The following is a 13,473-nucleotide window of genomic DNA, read 5'->3' on the forward strand; positions in this document are numbered from 1 at the left end:
GAGGATGATGATGATGACGATGATGATGATGATAAGGATGATGATGATGAGGATGAGGATGATGAGGATGATGATGATGATAAGGATGAGGATGAGGATGATGATGATGATGATGATAAGGATGATGGTGATGATGAGGATAAGGATGAGGATGATGATGATAATGAGGATGATGATGATGACGATGATGATGATGATGATAAGGATGATGATGATGATGAGGATGATGATGAGGATGAGGATGATGATGATGATGATGATGACAGAGTGTGTGTTTCTGCAGGTGTGGTGCGAGGACTTGTTTTCTTTGTCTTCCAACCTGCTGAGCCACAATCTGAACAGAGACCAGAGTCTGCTAAAAGCGTAAGTCTGTGTAATAATCTATAAATCTGTCGAACACTTCTTTATAGTGTTGCTGCAGTTTATTGAGGTTTGTGAGTATTTGTTTATTTACAGCTTGTTTAAGGTCTTGTCACTGCATTTTAATATCGTTTAGGCCCGTGCAGCACGTCGATTGTTTCCTTTTTTTAACCCTTTTCTTTTAGACTTGCTGGTGTGCTCGAGGTCATTATTCTATTATACAGAGTCACATGTAAGCCAAGCTTTCATCCCGTGGAGATTTGACCTCATATTTGACTCCAGATTACTGGAAAACAGAGGAGTTCATGGCTGACTCTGCAAGTCATCCCCAGTCCCGTTATCCCCGGTGCTTGACAGATGGCAGCAAGCATTTGTGCTGACATGCAGTTTTTGGTTTTAATCAGACACGAGCTGCACATTATGGTCAAATACTAAAACTAAAAAAGATAGTTGCAGGAGTCTGGGGCGTGTCACATGCAAACTTGCAAGGATGTGTTCCCGTCCACTTAAGTCATACTTTTGTCTCTTTCTAACATGCACGTGAATATTTTAAACATGTCAACATAGGTCTGTAAAGTCTAACCTGAGGCTGTTATATTGCATATTTGAGTAGTTTGGAAGAATAGTGCTCCATCTCTCCACTAAACTCTCCAACAGTTAGGTTCTTCTTTTCTTTGCCCGCCATGTCAATGCTTTACAGGGTCCTGTTGTGTTAATCCTCTGCCAAAGTCCTTCTTTTTATCTTAGTCACGGTGTCCTCAGGCTCTGAGAGCTCAGGTACACAAGCCGCCGTGGGTTTATATCAGATTAGGTGTCAGAATTCTCCTGCTGTTTTTACAGCGTAACGTACGCTACATGACAGAAAGTCATTCTCATTTATCTCCATCCAATTAAAAGTAATTTCAAATGACTTTTTGATATTTCACCATCCAGTAAAAGTGTCATATGTGAGGTTCGGTTTCAATCAGACATGGACATTTAATGTTTTTTTTTTTTTTTTTTTAAATATCTAGGATACTAAATAAAGGAATGATGAATAATACTGATACTTTAAAGATACCTTTTCCCCTAATTAATATTTCCAAATATAAATGGCCTCTGATCACTCTAATTACAGTCTTATAATCACTGATTTGTGACTGAAAATGTGTTTTCCTTACTCTTCAAAGTACTTTTGTGTAACTTTCCCACCGTTTCTACTCTCTCTGTTCAGGCACGTCAGGTTAACGCTGCAGCCAAACACAGAGGGGAGAATTCCTGTCAAGAAGTGAGTTCACCCCGATGATTATCCTCCTAATCTTAAATCGGTGGCTCGTGGCACATGTTCCAGATGATGGTTGCAGGTGGGAAGAAATAGCCCGACAAAATCTGCAGAGACACCCACAAACTTAAACTTTGCTCTTTCCTGTTCCTTGCTTCCAAAAATAAGCTTAATTCCATGTGCACTTGGGGAAGCAAAAACAGGGACATGATTCTTGAAGGTGCTTAATTCAGCACTGACCTGGTAATCAGCTAGTGCCAGAGCATGAGATGGATAATACAGTTACGAAGGAAAGATGTATTTTAGACGCGAGCAACAGCCAAATTAAGGTCACTTCATTTCTTGGAAGTTAAGGGAGTAAAGATGAAGTTTTATTGAATTTCCCAAGGAGAGGGATTCAGGCATGCGATGTGTGTGTGCACGATTTCTGGGTGCGATTTGTCAAAGTGAAACCATGAGGAACATTAGGTTCGGCGAAGATAGATTATGTCTTTGAAGGTCAATCTTTGAGGTATTACACAATGTATTTACTTTAAACGGTATGGTGATGACAGAAGGGACACTTTGGGAAGGATAAATATCAGAGCATTGTAGCTGAGGATAAGCTGCTGTGATGTCATCGTCTGTTGCAGCATCGTTCGGCTGTTTTCATCAGACAGAAAGAGAGTGGAGATCGCCCTGGAGAGCTGCAAACTGCCCTACGGACGGGTAAACACTGCTTTTATTATTTTGAGTGGGAGTAAAAAGTAGACGCACTTTGCTGACCATGCAACCCATTTTTTTCTGTCACAACTGGGACATCTTAGCAGGGTTCATTGTTTTGATTATATTTTAACCCATAATGAAATTGAAGCCGACAAAGCAGCCTGTTCTCAACTTGAGCATGTGCCAGGTTAACGAGTTATACTGTATTTCCAAAACCTTGTTCAATGCATCAAACCGTACAATTCAAACACATCTTTAGTGGTGAAACCGCATGATTTTCCATCACCTGCAACTGTGCTACCCAGCCAGGAGGGATCCATCCCCAGCTCATGACAATTAGCTACGACTCCATGGATCAGCCCTCGTCATTCACCCTTCAATAATGCCCAGTAATGCTTTCTTGGTGGCTCTTCTCTCTCGGCTGAATGACTGATATGGAAATTGCCTGAAAAAGCTACAAGAGCCCACCAGGCTTTCACCAGTTACAGGCCTGACTGTAACAGTTTTTCCTCCATTCAGACTTCTCAGGGTAAAGTTTACTCTTAGAACTCAGAATAGAGGGTACGCATTGACGTCACTTTCCCACTGGACCGGCCCCCTTACTCACACTGGTGGCAGAAACGGCTGCAACTAGTCGGGGAAACTGTGGAGAAGACGAGATAACAGACGATTATCGGCTTAAATTAAAGGCAGTTGGACTTGACAGTGACCCGTACTGTTACCCCAAGAACCAGTGGTCCATGGACATTAATATTTTTTCCACGAATCCAGTTTCCTGATATTTATATGTACTTAATTTCTACGCCAGGGAAATACACGGAGCAAAGCTTGAAAGCATACAGTAAGTGATTTGTATGGTGAAATTAAAGTGATGAGGACACCGAACTTTATGATTTGACCATTTAACGTTAGCTACCCAAAAATCCAACATTACCTGATACAAAATGGGAACGTCAAATCCACGTTTCGGTGCCTGGAATCCAGTTGTTTCTGTGAATTGCAGCGATCCATTTGTCTCTTTTAAGCTTATTTTTCGGCTGTCTGTAAAACGGTAACTCTGATTTCTTGCTAAATCTATGAGTACAGTTGATCGCACAACAGCTCTTTCCCATTTTAGATGTTTTCCAGTTGCTCAAACTGAAAGTTTACGCTGCCACTCAGTCTTTCTGCCACTCAGTCTTTCTGACACTCAGTCTTTCTGACACTCAGTGGGCGAAACCTGTGAAGTTGCATCTGTGACGTCATGCGCATTCCCTCTATTGTCAGGTGTTTAAACCAAATCTGGCCCAAGTCTGTTCCTGAAGATGTTTCTAGAAGCTTCACCTGCCCTACCAAAGGCAACCCTGGGCTTTGCTCGGGTTTGATGCTTGATCTCTCGGGCTCTGCTGCCTTCACTCTCTGATTATCTTGGCTTCACTGACAACTGGTCTCCAGTATATAAAGACAGCACCCCAGCAGGCTAATTCTTAAAGTAGAAATGGTTTAATAAGTTTAGAAAAATGAATCCATAAACAGAACAGAACTTGTTATGAAAACCTTTGTCAACAACCAGTTTGTTGCTGTTGCCACAATGAAAGTTAAATCTCTGCAAAGAAACTTAAATGGAGAAGACCCAGAAGCTGATGCTTGTGCATGCTTGGACCTCTTTTACAATGGACTTAAATGAAAAACCATCCCAACCCAATTTTTCCAAAAAATGTGCCCCAGCTATATGGATCCATAGTGGGAAAAGTTGTAGTTGCACAAATATGATGTCCTGCTACTATCACGACATGGATGCTCAACCTCTCGTTGCCTCCATTCAGTGTTGATGTGTGACGTTTCACTACACGCTGATGCAAACGTTAGACCCTGATCCGGCCACAAACGCTTGTAACCAGGATGGAGGTGGAGGCTGCGATTGGCGGGTTCAGCAGCCATCACACAAGATGACGCTGTTTTGATGAAACTCTTTTCTTTCTTCTTTGCTGTAACCTTTGAAAGGCTAGAGTTAGGACTTCGCCAAAGAGGACTAAGGTGCAATCACCAACCCCTGAGATCCTGTATGAAACTAAACGTTTTCCTTTCTTTTTTGAGAAAAAAATAATTTCAATTCTCTTTTTTAATATTTGTACAACATTTTAATTCAATATGAAGCTTAAAATAATTGCAAATCATGACATTCTGTTTCAAATAACAGACATTTCTTTTCATTGTTAATACAAGATCAGTTCCTCCACTCACAGTTACCCACCGGATAGTCCTTGAACGAAAGAGCTTATATGATTTATTAACCAAATTATGTTCTAAAGGTTAACTTTTTAAACAATTTTTGAGATTCTTTTAGCGTGACACCATTTGACACTGGTTCGTGTGTGTGTGTGTGTCCTTCACTTGGCAGGGTGACGGTATCAGACTGGAGGACTTCACTCTCGAGGTGTACCGGACCTTCTTGGACAGTCTGTGTCCTCGTCCCGAGCTCAGTAACATCTTCAAACTGCAGTAAGAACTCTGGAAATGTTGCTCTGGAATTACAGGGATTCTCTCTGACCTTTAATCAGCTTTGAGACCTTGTGAAGATGAAGAAGCTACTCCACCAAATGAGCTGTTTACAGTGCTTCAGGCCAGTTTCTTTGATATGAGAAGGATGATGAATAATGATTCATGTGCTGCCCCACTTGTGCACAGAGAGAAGCTGAAGAAAGCTTTATGTAGAACTTTGGAGCCTTTACCAGGCCCAGCTCCGTCATGTCCAGATGACAGAACAATATATCCTTTTTTGTTATTGATAAGTCCACAAAATGCCTGAGAATGACAAACATCCACCATTATTTTCAAGCATGAATTACATTATTTCCTTTTGGTTTAGTTTCGTCTGAGAAACAGACAAACCTAAGTGAACTAAGTGATTTACTGTGTTTTACAGTATGGTAATCATATTTTGTCGTGATATTTGTTGAAAACAATGCTTCATACGTTTAGAAAAAGGAGGTTTATTTTTCCTGACTGTCAAGACAGATCTAGATCTATTTGGACAAAACAGTTCTTCACATTTGCATTCAGTCCTTCAAAAGAAAGTAGTGCTTGTTTAAAATAATGCCCAAAGGCAACGCAGTGTCCAACGAAGAAAGCAACCTTTCATTTCATCGGACATGGCATATTCTAGTACTCTGAGTCATTTCAGAGTTGTAGTTAAGCAGTATAACCCTGTAATCTGGGCTCCGGCGCTGCTCTGTCCTGCAGAGGAGGAGATGGTGGGAAGATATCAGTCGATCAGATGACAGAGTTCATCAATAACAAGCAGAGAGACCCGAGGCTCAACGAGATCCTCTACCCTCCTCTCCGTCCTGCCCAGACACACTCTCTGATGGAGAGGTACCAGCATGACCAGACACAGCTGAAGCAAGGTACACACACACACACACACACACACACACACACACACACACACACACACACACACACACACACACACACACACACACACACACACACACACACACACACACACACACACACACACACACACACACACACACACACACACACACACACACCTCTGCTGCCTCTGTGACCTTGATCCTAACAAGCGAAGCGCAGCTGAACTGCATTTTTATATCTGCACATGTTGGTAATAAAATATTGCCCCAACCCACCCGAAATACGGTGTATGAATCGTGTTTTAATTTTTCTCCTTAATCCGACTAAAGAAACATCAAGCATTGACTTATTGTTTGTTTTTTTTTCTTTTTTCCCACCAACCACTTTAAAATAATAAAATACTTTTTTTCTTTTTTCTTTTTTTTTATACCACAAAATAAAATAACTGTGAGAGGTGAATCCATATTTACCCTAAGGGTATTTTATGTTCAATTTCTGTTTTCTTTTATGTTTTTTTTTATGTAAGATTTAAATACCTGTGAAGTGAAGAATTACACTTTTTTTCACTTTAGGACAAACATTTTATTTCCAGCTTCATCTTATTATATCCCTGACAGAAACAAAATCTTTTTCTTTTGTCGGTTTCTTATTCATTCATTTATGTATTTATTTCAGATACTACTGTTTGGAGGTCATTGGGGATATTGGTTTAGTTGCAGTTTTAAAATTGTGCCACTAGGTGGTGACCGCAGGTCTGCACACTGGACCAGGATCTAGAAAAAAGAAAAAAAGAAACTGCTTCAGAGCATCTTTTTAAATCAAGACCTTTGATGTTTTTTAATGTGAATGTAGCTGACTTCCTTTTCTTTTTTAATGATCTGAATCTTTTATCTCATGATACTGTGGTTATGTCCATGTTGTCTTTAGGCACGATCTCTCTCCAGGCGTTCTCCTGTTATCTGTCCAGCGACGAGAACGGAGTCATTCCTCCGGAAAAGCTGGATCAGTCTGAAGACATGAGTTTCCCTCTGTGCAACTACTTCATCAACTCGTCACATAACACATACCTGACAGGTAGAACTGCAACGTATTCTTCCCTCTGTACAGTCAAAGTTTTTGTCTGTATCTCTTGTTTTAAATACATTAATTTATTCTCTGTCCTGCTGATAATTACCAGCAAACAAATGCACATCTCAGTTATTCAATGATTTACAGGCAGGAATGCCTTTCTATAATTCCTTTTCTGCCTCTTTCCCGGTGTAATTATGGCAGCTGCAGTGGATATAGTGATATTATATAATAATATTATATCCAGTGAATTATCCCAAGGGTATGATGTGTTAGGGACTCACATGGAGGCTTATGAAAACCCCAGAGTGGCAGAAGTGTGACGGACGATGAGCTGGATTACAAGTGCAGCTGCGTGAATGAAGAAACTTTTTTTTTTTCCATCTTACGTCAAGGTCAAATGCTCAAACGCCAGTCTGACAAAACAAAGCCTTCAGGCCACAGCGAACGCAGTTACAGTTACTGTTCTGTTTGCTGTTACCATGGCAACTTTAGGCACATAAGTTGTTTTCAGGTTGTCAAAATGTGACGTGGTGTCAGAAGTCCAGATGTGCCATGTGTCATCAAATGTTTCTAAGTCCATATTTCCTAACAGTAGTGCAAAAACAACCCCCTGACTGCATGTTATCGTTCAAAGGTTCTTAAATAGTAATTGTTAAAGGAGCTTGAGGCTCCTTTTAAGAAATGAGACTCATTAGCGCCACCCTTCACCACGACGGCCGCCGGGGGTACTGCAGCCAACAGCGAAGCCGGCACGGGAGAACAGGGAGAACGTGCATGCAGCGTCATGTGACGTCACATCCGCAGGACAGCGCGGGAAATTCGGGTTCCGAATTGCAGCACATTTTGCAGCACACAGCCTGTTCAAGGCAACGGAGAGATACACTAGAGCAGTGATTCTTAACCATAGGGCCGCGGCCCACACTTGGGCCGCGAGCGCCATCTAGTGGGCCGCCAAAAAGAATTCTGTTTTGTACTTGTGGGCCGCGAGGGCCGCGGGACTGCATAGCAACTCCCAACCAAATGAGGAGGAGAAGACACTCAGCTAGCTGTACGTGTAATAGTAAGAGAAATGGTGTGTCTTTACAGAGAAAATCCTTCATTTTGCACAGAGTAGGTTTAGATCCGCCAGGATTAGGGATCGATTAATTGGGTCTGCGCCCAGAGCAAGCGAGCGCGGCGTCCTCCGCGGCCGGGGAGGTCGGCTGAGGCTGCCCCTCGGGCTTGTGGGCTCCGTCGTTACTGCTGAAAGATGGTAGATGTAGATGCGTGGGCTGTCGTGTCTGCTGGACTGGACTGTTCAGGCTTTCGAAAAAGCATCGGAAAGTAACTGCTGCAGCGCGACCAGAGAGCTGCGGTCCGGGCTGTGCCCGTCCAGCTGATCAGGCTCGGATGAACCCGACACACTGAGTCCTGACAACTTATTAATGTAAATAACTTAAAGTAAAATCAAACTAAGTTTTGTCCTCGCTGTATTTTTAAATATGCAACCCGGAATGGACAAATTCATCCTGTTCAGTCTTCCCACTGGGACAAAACCAGTGTCTCATACGTTCAGAGACCGTGGCGTTCAAAGTGCGAAAGTGAAACGCCACTGAAACAAAACACAAAGTTTTTCATCAAACATATCCACTCAAGTCTGAACTGAAGTCACAGAAAAATAAACTGACCATCTTAAAACATCCTGCCCATGTTTGGGTCCAGATACAGCTGTGAAGCAGCTTTCTCCACAGTGAACATGATTAAAACTAAATATCGTTTCAGGCTCATCAATGAGCACCTCCACATGCATATGAGAACCTGACACCATCCAGCCCAGATTTAAAGTCCTGACAGGAGAAATTAGAGCTCAGTTCTCTCACTGAACAACAGAAAGTGGGGGCATGAGATTATAACAGGGGAAGAAAGAAAAACTGCAAAACTGTTAAATTGTTAAGATGTGTTTATATTAATTTAGTATAAAAATTGTTGAGACAATTAACAAAGAAAAGGGGAAATTCAAACTGCTGGTAGAGAAATAAAATAAGATAGCATTTGAAAAATAAAATAAAATCTACTTTATTTTTAAGAGAAAAAAATATGTTTAATTCAAGTTAAACATGTTAATTGGCAAATATGTACTTTTTTTAATATAACAGTCAGATGCAGATGTTGATACAACTATGAGGCTACTTGAATATATACACACACACACATATATATATATATATATATATATATATATATATATATATATATATATATATATATATATATATATATATATATATATATATATTATGATGTTCTGGACCTTCGCTTGAGTAAATTTTCTCCAAATGGACCTCTTAAAGTTTTAGTTGAATACCCCTGCTATACAGTGTTAATATTTAACGGGCCCCGGGCCACTCTGTACTGAAAAAATTGGGCCCCAAGGTCAGAAAGGTTAAGAACCCCTGCACTAGAGGATCATTCTTTTTGGTTTGGAACGCTTCATCTGACATTATTACTAGAAAACTTAAAACGTATACAAATTTTTTTCATAAATCCTGCCTCAAGCTCCTTTAAATGTTAAATGGTAATCGACACATCCGGGCATTAATGTCAGGAAATGATAGGAAAACACAGACTTTGCTTATCTTATGCAAATGTTCTGCATGAAACTCCGATGCTGGGGTGTAATAGTTTTCAATAATTGTAGCTCCCACAGTGTTTTTGTTTTCTGCTACCATGTCCTCATGAAATGGGCAGCTAGCGCATGCAGAGACAATCTTTACTGAGCTGACAAATGGACAGATCCATCTATCTGACCAAACAACCTTTAACATCCAGCAGTTGCTCCTTCACTTTTCATTGACACTGATAAATTCAAGTCCAAGCAGATGGCAGTTTATTATGAGGCACAATGACTTACTGTACTGCAGCAAAAAGAAAAAAAAATGTGCGAAGGAACTGTTGACTCCCTTCATTGAGTGTAAGAAAATAAACTGTACATCCAGTCTGGTTTTTAGAGACATTCATTTATTTTCTTAATGGTGAGTACAAAGAGCAGGAAAAAAAATAAGGAGAATATCAAGAAACCGGTTTTTCTCAATGACACGGACCTCAGCAGCTCAGAAAACTCACCAACTGCCTTCGCAGCTATAACTAAACATTAGTTTCTGGCTTTCAAAGAAACCATGAACCAGGAACCTGAACAAGAGCTCAAGACCAAATGGGCTTCAAGGAAATGTGGGCAAAAATACATTCAAATCCCACGTTATCAACAGACTTTTGAATAGGAGTTTCATACAAGATCGCCATAATGGGAAGTTTTGTTTTGTTTTGGATGTTTTTCCTGGCGGGATTCCAACATCTCCTTCATGATGTCAGTTCTCTGCATGACATATTTGACAAAACAGATTAGATGCCTTTGTTCTTCATAATGTTGACTCCAACATCCTGATAATAAAGTCTTGGAGGAATACGGAGTGATTGTGCTCACAGGAGGCGGCTTTGTATTTAAATGTGTGGCCGTGTCTCGTGTTTTCCTTCCTTGTGTGTGCTTCAGCGGGCCAGCTGGCAGGGAGCTCCTCGGTGGAGATGTACAGGCAGGTTCTGCTGGCGGGGTGTCGCTGCGTGGAACTGGACGTGTGGAAGGGACGGACTGCAGAGGAGGAGCCCGTCATAACGCACGGCTTCACCATGACGTCAGAGATCCCGTTTAAGGTCAGCAAGTTTTTAGAGAGCGAAACTGAACCGCCAGCTTGAATTCTGAATCAAAATCTCACTTTGATTGCTCTCGTTGTTTCCACGGCGGTATCACATTTGAGACTAAAACATCACCCAGGACAGACAAAAAAAGTGGCTTCCCTTTCCTGCTTGTTACTTTGTTTTGTCTCTTTTAAATAGTTGATCTTCAGGACATTCTGTTGGAATCTGCAGCTACATTTGTCTTCTGTCTTGTTTTTTTTTAGCCACCAAATCTTCCCCTCAGTGGGTGACTGCAGTAGGCAGATGGTGACAGGTTAACCAGCACGTGTATGCTGTTTAGTTGACTTTAAATACAGTCTCTATAAGTGGACCCTTTCTTTCTTCAAGGCCTCTGTATATGAACCAGACATAATCTGTCCTGTGCTGTTGAATATCGAGTCAGTTCAAATGTGGGAGATGTGAGAATGAGGGACACCTGGTCAACTTATGAGTTGGTGCCTCTGATACTTTATTTTCAGAGTTCCAATTAAAAACAAAACAAAACAAAAAAGAATCTGAGAAACACGATCCATCAACAGTAACTCTGCCTGAATATTAAGCATCACCGATGGAAAATGAGCCTAACATCTCCTGCACATACATTACCCAGGTAGCCTCCATGGTGACGTAAACACAAATAATGTCTTGTACCTGCATTTATCCCTAATTCTGCACCTAACCTGGAAGATTTTCAGCTTAAATTTCCTGATTGGTTCTTTGTTTTATCATGTCATCAGTATAGTCCAACACTGTGACAGTCTACATGGGGCATTTTGAAGAAATGTCATCAATAGTTATATAAGCTCAAGTGGTAAACAGCCTCCCTTGGTCTTTTTGGGATCTCATAGATATCGTGTTCTGCAACAAACTGTAATAGCACCAACTTTCTATAAGAGTTGGGCCACATCATCCTCGATTAAGCAGTCTTTGCAGCCGGAATCTCATCCCATTTCCATGATTTGTTAATAATCTAAAGTTGGCTGGATCAAGACCAGTTGGTTGATGAATGTGAGGTCACCCATCATGATGAATATGAGATCACTGGCAAATAAATGGAAAGGGTTTGGAGAATGACAAGGCCTCCTTGGGAATGTTGGGAATGCAGTATTATGTGTTTCATAGAGATGTTGCTGCTACTAGAATATCTCTGGATGCCATCTCTCCTTTGTAAAGTAGAAAGAAAGTACAACTGGAGTAGCGACAATAACGGACATGTTACTGTGAAGGAGCATATCTGCACCCCAGATACAGAAACGTTCACTCTTATTAACGTGCCCTGGAGACTCTGACCATGCACTTCTCTCTGCTGCACTTCCAACTTCCCAACAGTTTGTCAACTGATTTGTGTTTTACTCTAATCATCATCTGAATCATGAGTGTACTTTGACTGTAGGTACGCCGTGTTTTTCTCTGATTTGCCTTGGAAAAAATAAAGTGTACCACATGACATTCAAGTTTTGCAGGATTATCAACGTGAACTGATTGTGCCTTTTATTTTGTAGGAGGTGATTGAGGCCATTGCAGAGTGCGCCTTCAAGACCTCACCTTTTCCTGTCATATTGTCTTTTGAAAACCACGTAGACTCGTAAGAATTTAATATTTGCATTTCCTTTAGTGTCTCAGCTATTTTAATATAAATACCTATATATTAATGTTTGGGATGAAATTATCCACTTGTTTGCGTTTCAGTTTGAAGCAGCAGGCTAAAATGGCCGAGTACTGTCGATCCATTTTTGGAGAAGCTCTGCTGATTGATCCCTTGGACAAATACTCCGTAAGAAGCACAGACCGACGGGTAGTTTCCACCTGTTGTTAATGTTGAACTCATCTTCCCTGTTGTGCTGCTGTTTGTGTGTGTGTTTGCAGCTGGAGGCCGGTGTCCCACTTCCCAGTCCACAAGAACTGATGGGCAAAATACTCATCAAGAACAAGAAGTCTCACAAACCCTCCAATAGCACGGACTCCAAGAGACTGATGGACCAACCTGCCAATCAGAGTAATGAACCGCTGTCTCCTAGCAACAACACGGGAGGTATGACACAAAGACAAAAGGACTTTTTTTCACGCGAAATGAATTCAGCTGTGACCGTGTCTGTATCGCAGCACCAAGCAGACGTTAGTTTACAGAAAAACAACAGCTGCTGGTAAAATATCAGAACCGAGCAATATTCAATGTTTCAATCAAGGTTGATTTGGAAGCTGTTGAGTTGATTCCATATTCAACATATGTCCTCACAAACATGAGTCACTGGCGTCGTTTGTGAAAAGGTGCAGTGATGAAGCCGCAGCTTCAGGCTTATCCCATTGACCTTGAAGCAGCAGGGATTCACATTATCATTTTTTTAATTTCCCTCGTAGAGGAGACCTCACATTATCCGACTACAATTTTATACTTACCTTTTGCCAAAGTGGTGATGTCTTCAGGAAGACCTCAGCAGTGAAGGGCTCATCCCAGGTGAGATGGGAGGCGTCAGCAGCAGTTAAACAGCTCTGACATGTTTGGCGCTCAGAGGAAGAGACCACCTGTGCTGAAAAAGCAGAAGTTATAAACTCACACCGAGGCTGGGGTCCTTTAGAGCAGTGGTTCCCAACCTTTTTTCCTTGGAGCCCCCCCTACTTGTGTCTAAGACCAGCCGGACCCCCCGACCCGTACGTACTAGCAGCAAAAGAGTAAAGTGGTTCGTTAAAAATCTTTAATTGAAAAAAATTAACATTAATTACCGTATTTTCTGGACTATAAGCCGCTACTTTTTTCATAGGTTTTGAACCATGCGGCTTATACAAAGGTGCGTCTATTCTGTGGATTTTTCTTCCACCGCTAGGGGGCGCTCTAACCGGAATTAGAATAAAAACTAAGACAAAATAAATGCAAAGAAGAATACGCTACTTCTTCTTTAGCAGATAGAAGTAGGTAGAAGCAGATTTCAAACAGATAAATAGATAAATAAATACTGGTTATTTTCTCTTGGTTCTGTCCTGTTTTAATCAGCAAAGTTGATGCCGTGTTA

At 41.2% G+C, this 13,473-nt stretch overlaps 1 protein-coding gene across 1 annotated transcript in view; it reads left to right on the forward strand.

Moving 5' to 3' along the window:
* plcb1 (phospholipase C beta 1) overlaps positions 1–13,473 on the forward strand; it is a 35,715-nt gene that overhangs the window by 7,121 nt on the left and 15,121 nt on the right. The window contains exons 5-14 of the mRNA XM_061745182.1: positions 284–363; positions 1,574–1,627; positions 2,254–2,329; positions 4,707–4,807; positions 5,549–5,712; positions 6,614–6,760; positions 10,284–10,441; positions 11,968–12,050; positions 12,155–12,239; positions 12,332–12,497. Of these exons, the coding sequence (XP_061601166.1) occupies positions 284–363; positions 1,574–1,627; positions 2,254–2,329; positions 4,707–4,807; positions 5,549–5,712; positions 6,614–6,760; positions 10,284–10,441; positions 11,968–12,050; positions 12,155–12,239; positions 12,332–12,497 (1,114 nt within the window). The remainder of the gene's footprint in view (positions 1–283; positions 364–1,573; positions 1,628–2,253; positions 2,330–4,706; positions 4,808–5,548; positions 5,713–6,613; positions 6,761–10,283; positions 10,442–11,967; positions 12,051–12,154; positions 12,240–12,331; positions 12,498–13,473) is intronic.

Source organism: Cololabis saira, chromosome 17 (assembly GCF_033807715.1).
Source record: "Cololabis saira isolate AMF1-May2022 chromosome 17, fColSai1.1, whole genome shotgun sequence".
Lineage (NCBI taxonomy): Eukaryota > Metazoa > Chordata > Actinopteri > Beloniformes > Belonidae > Cololabis > Cololabis saira.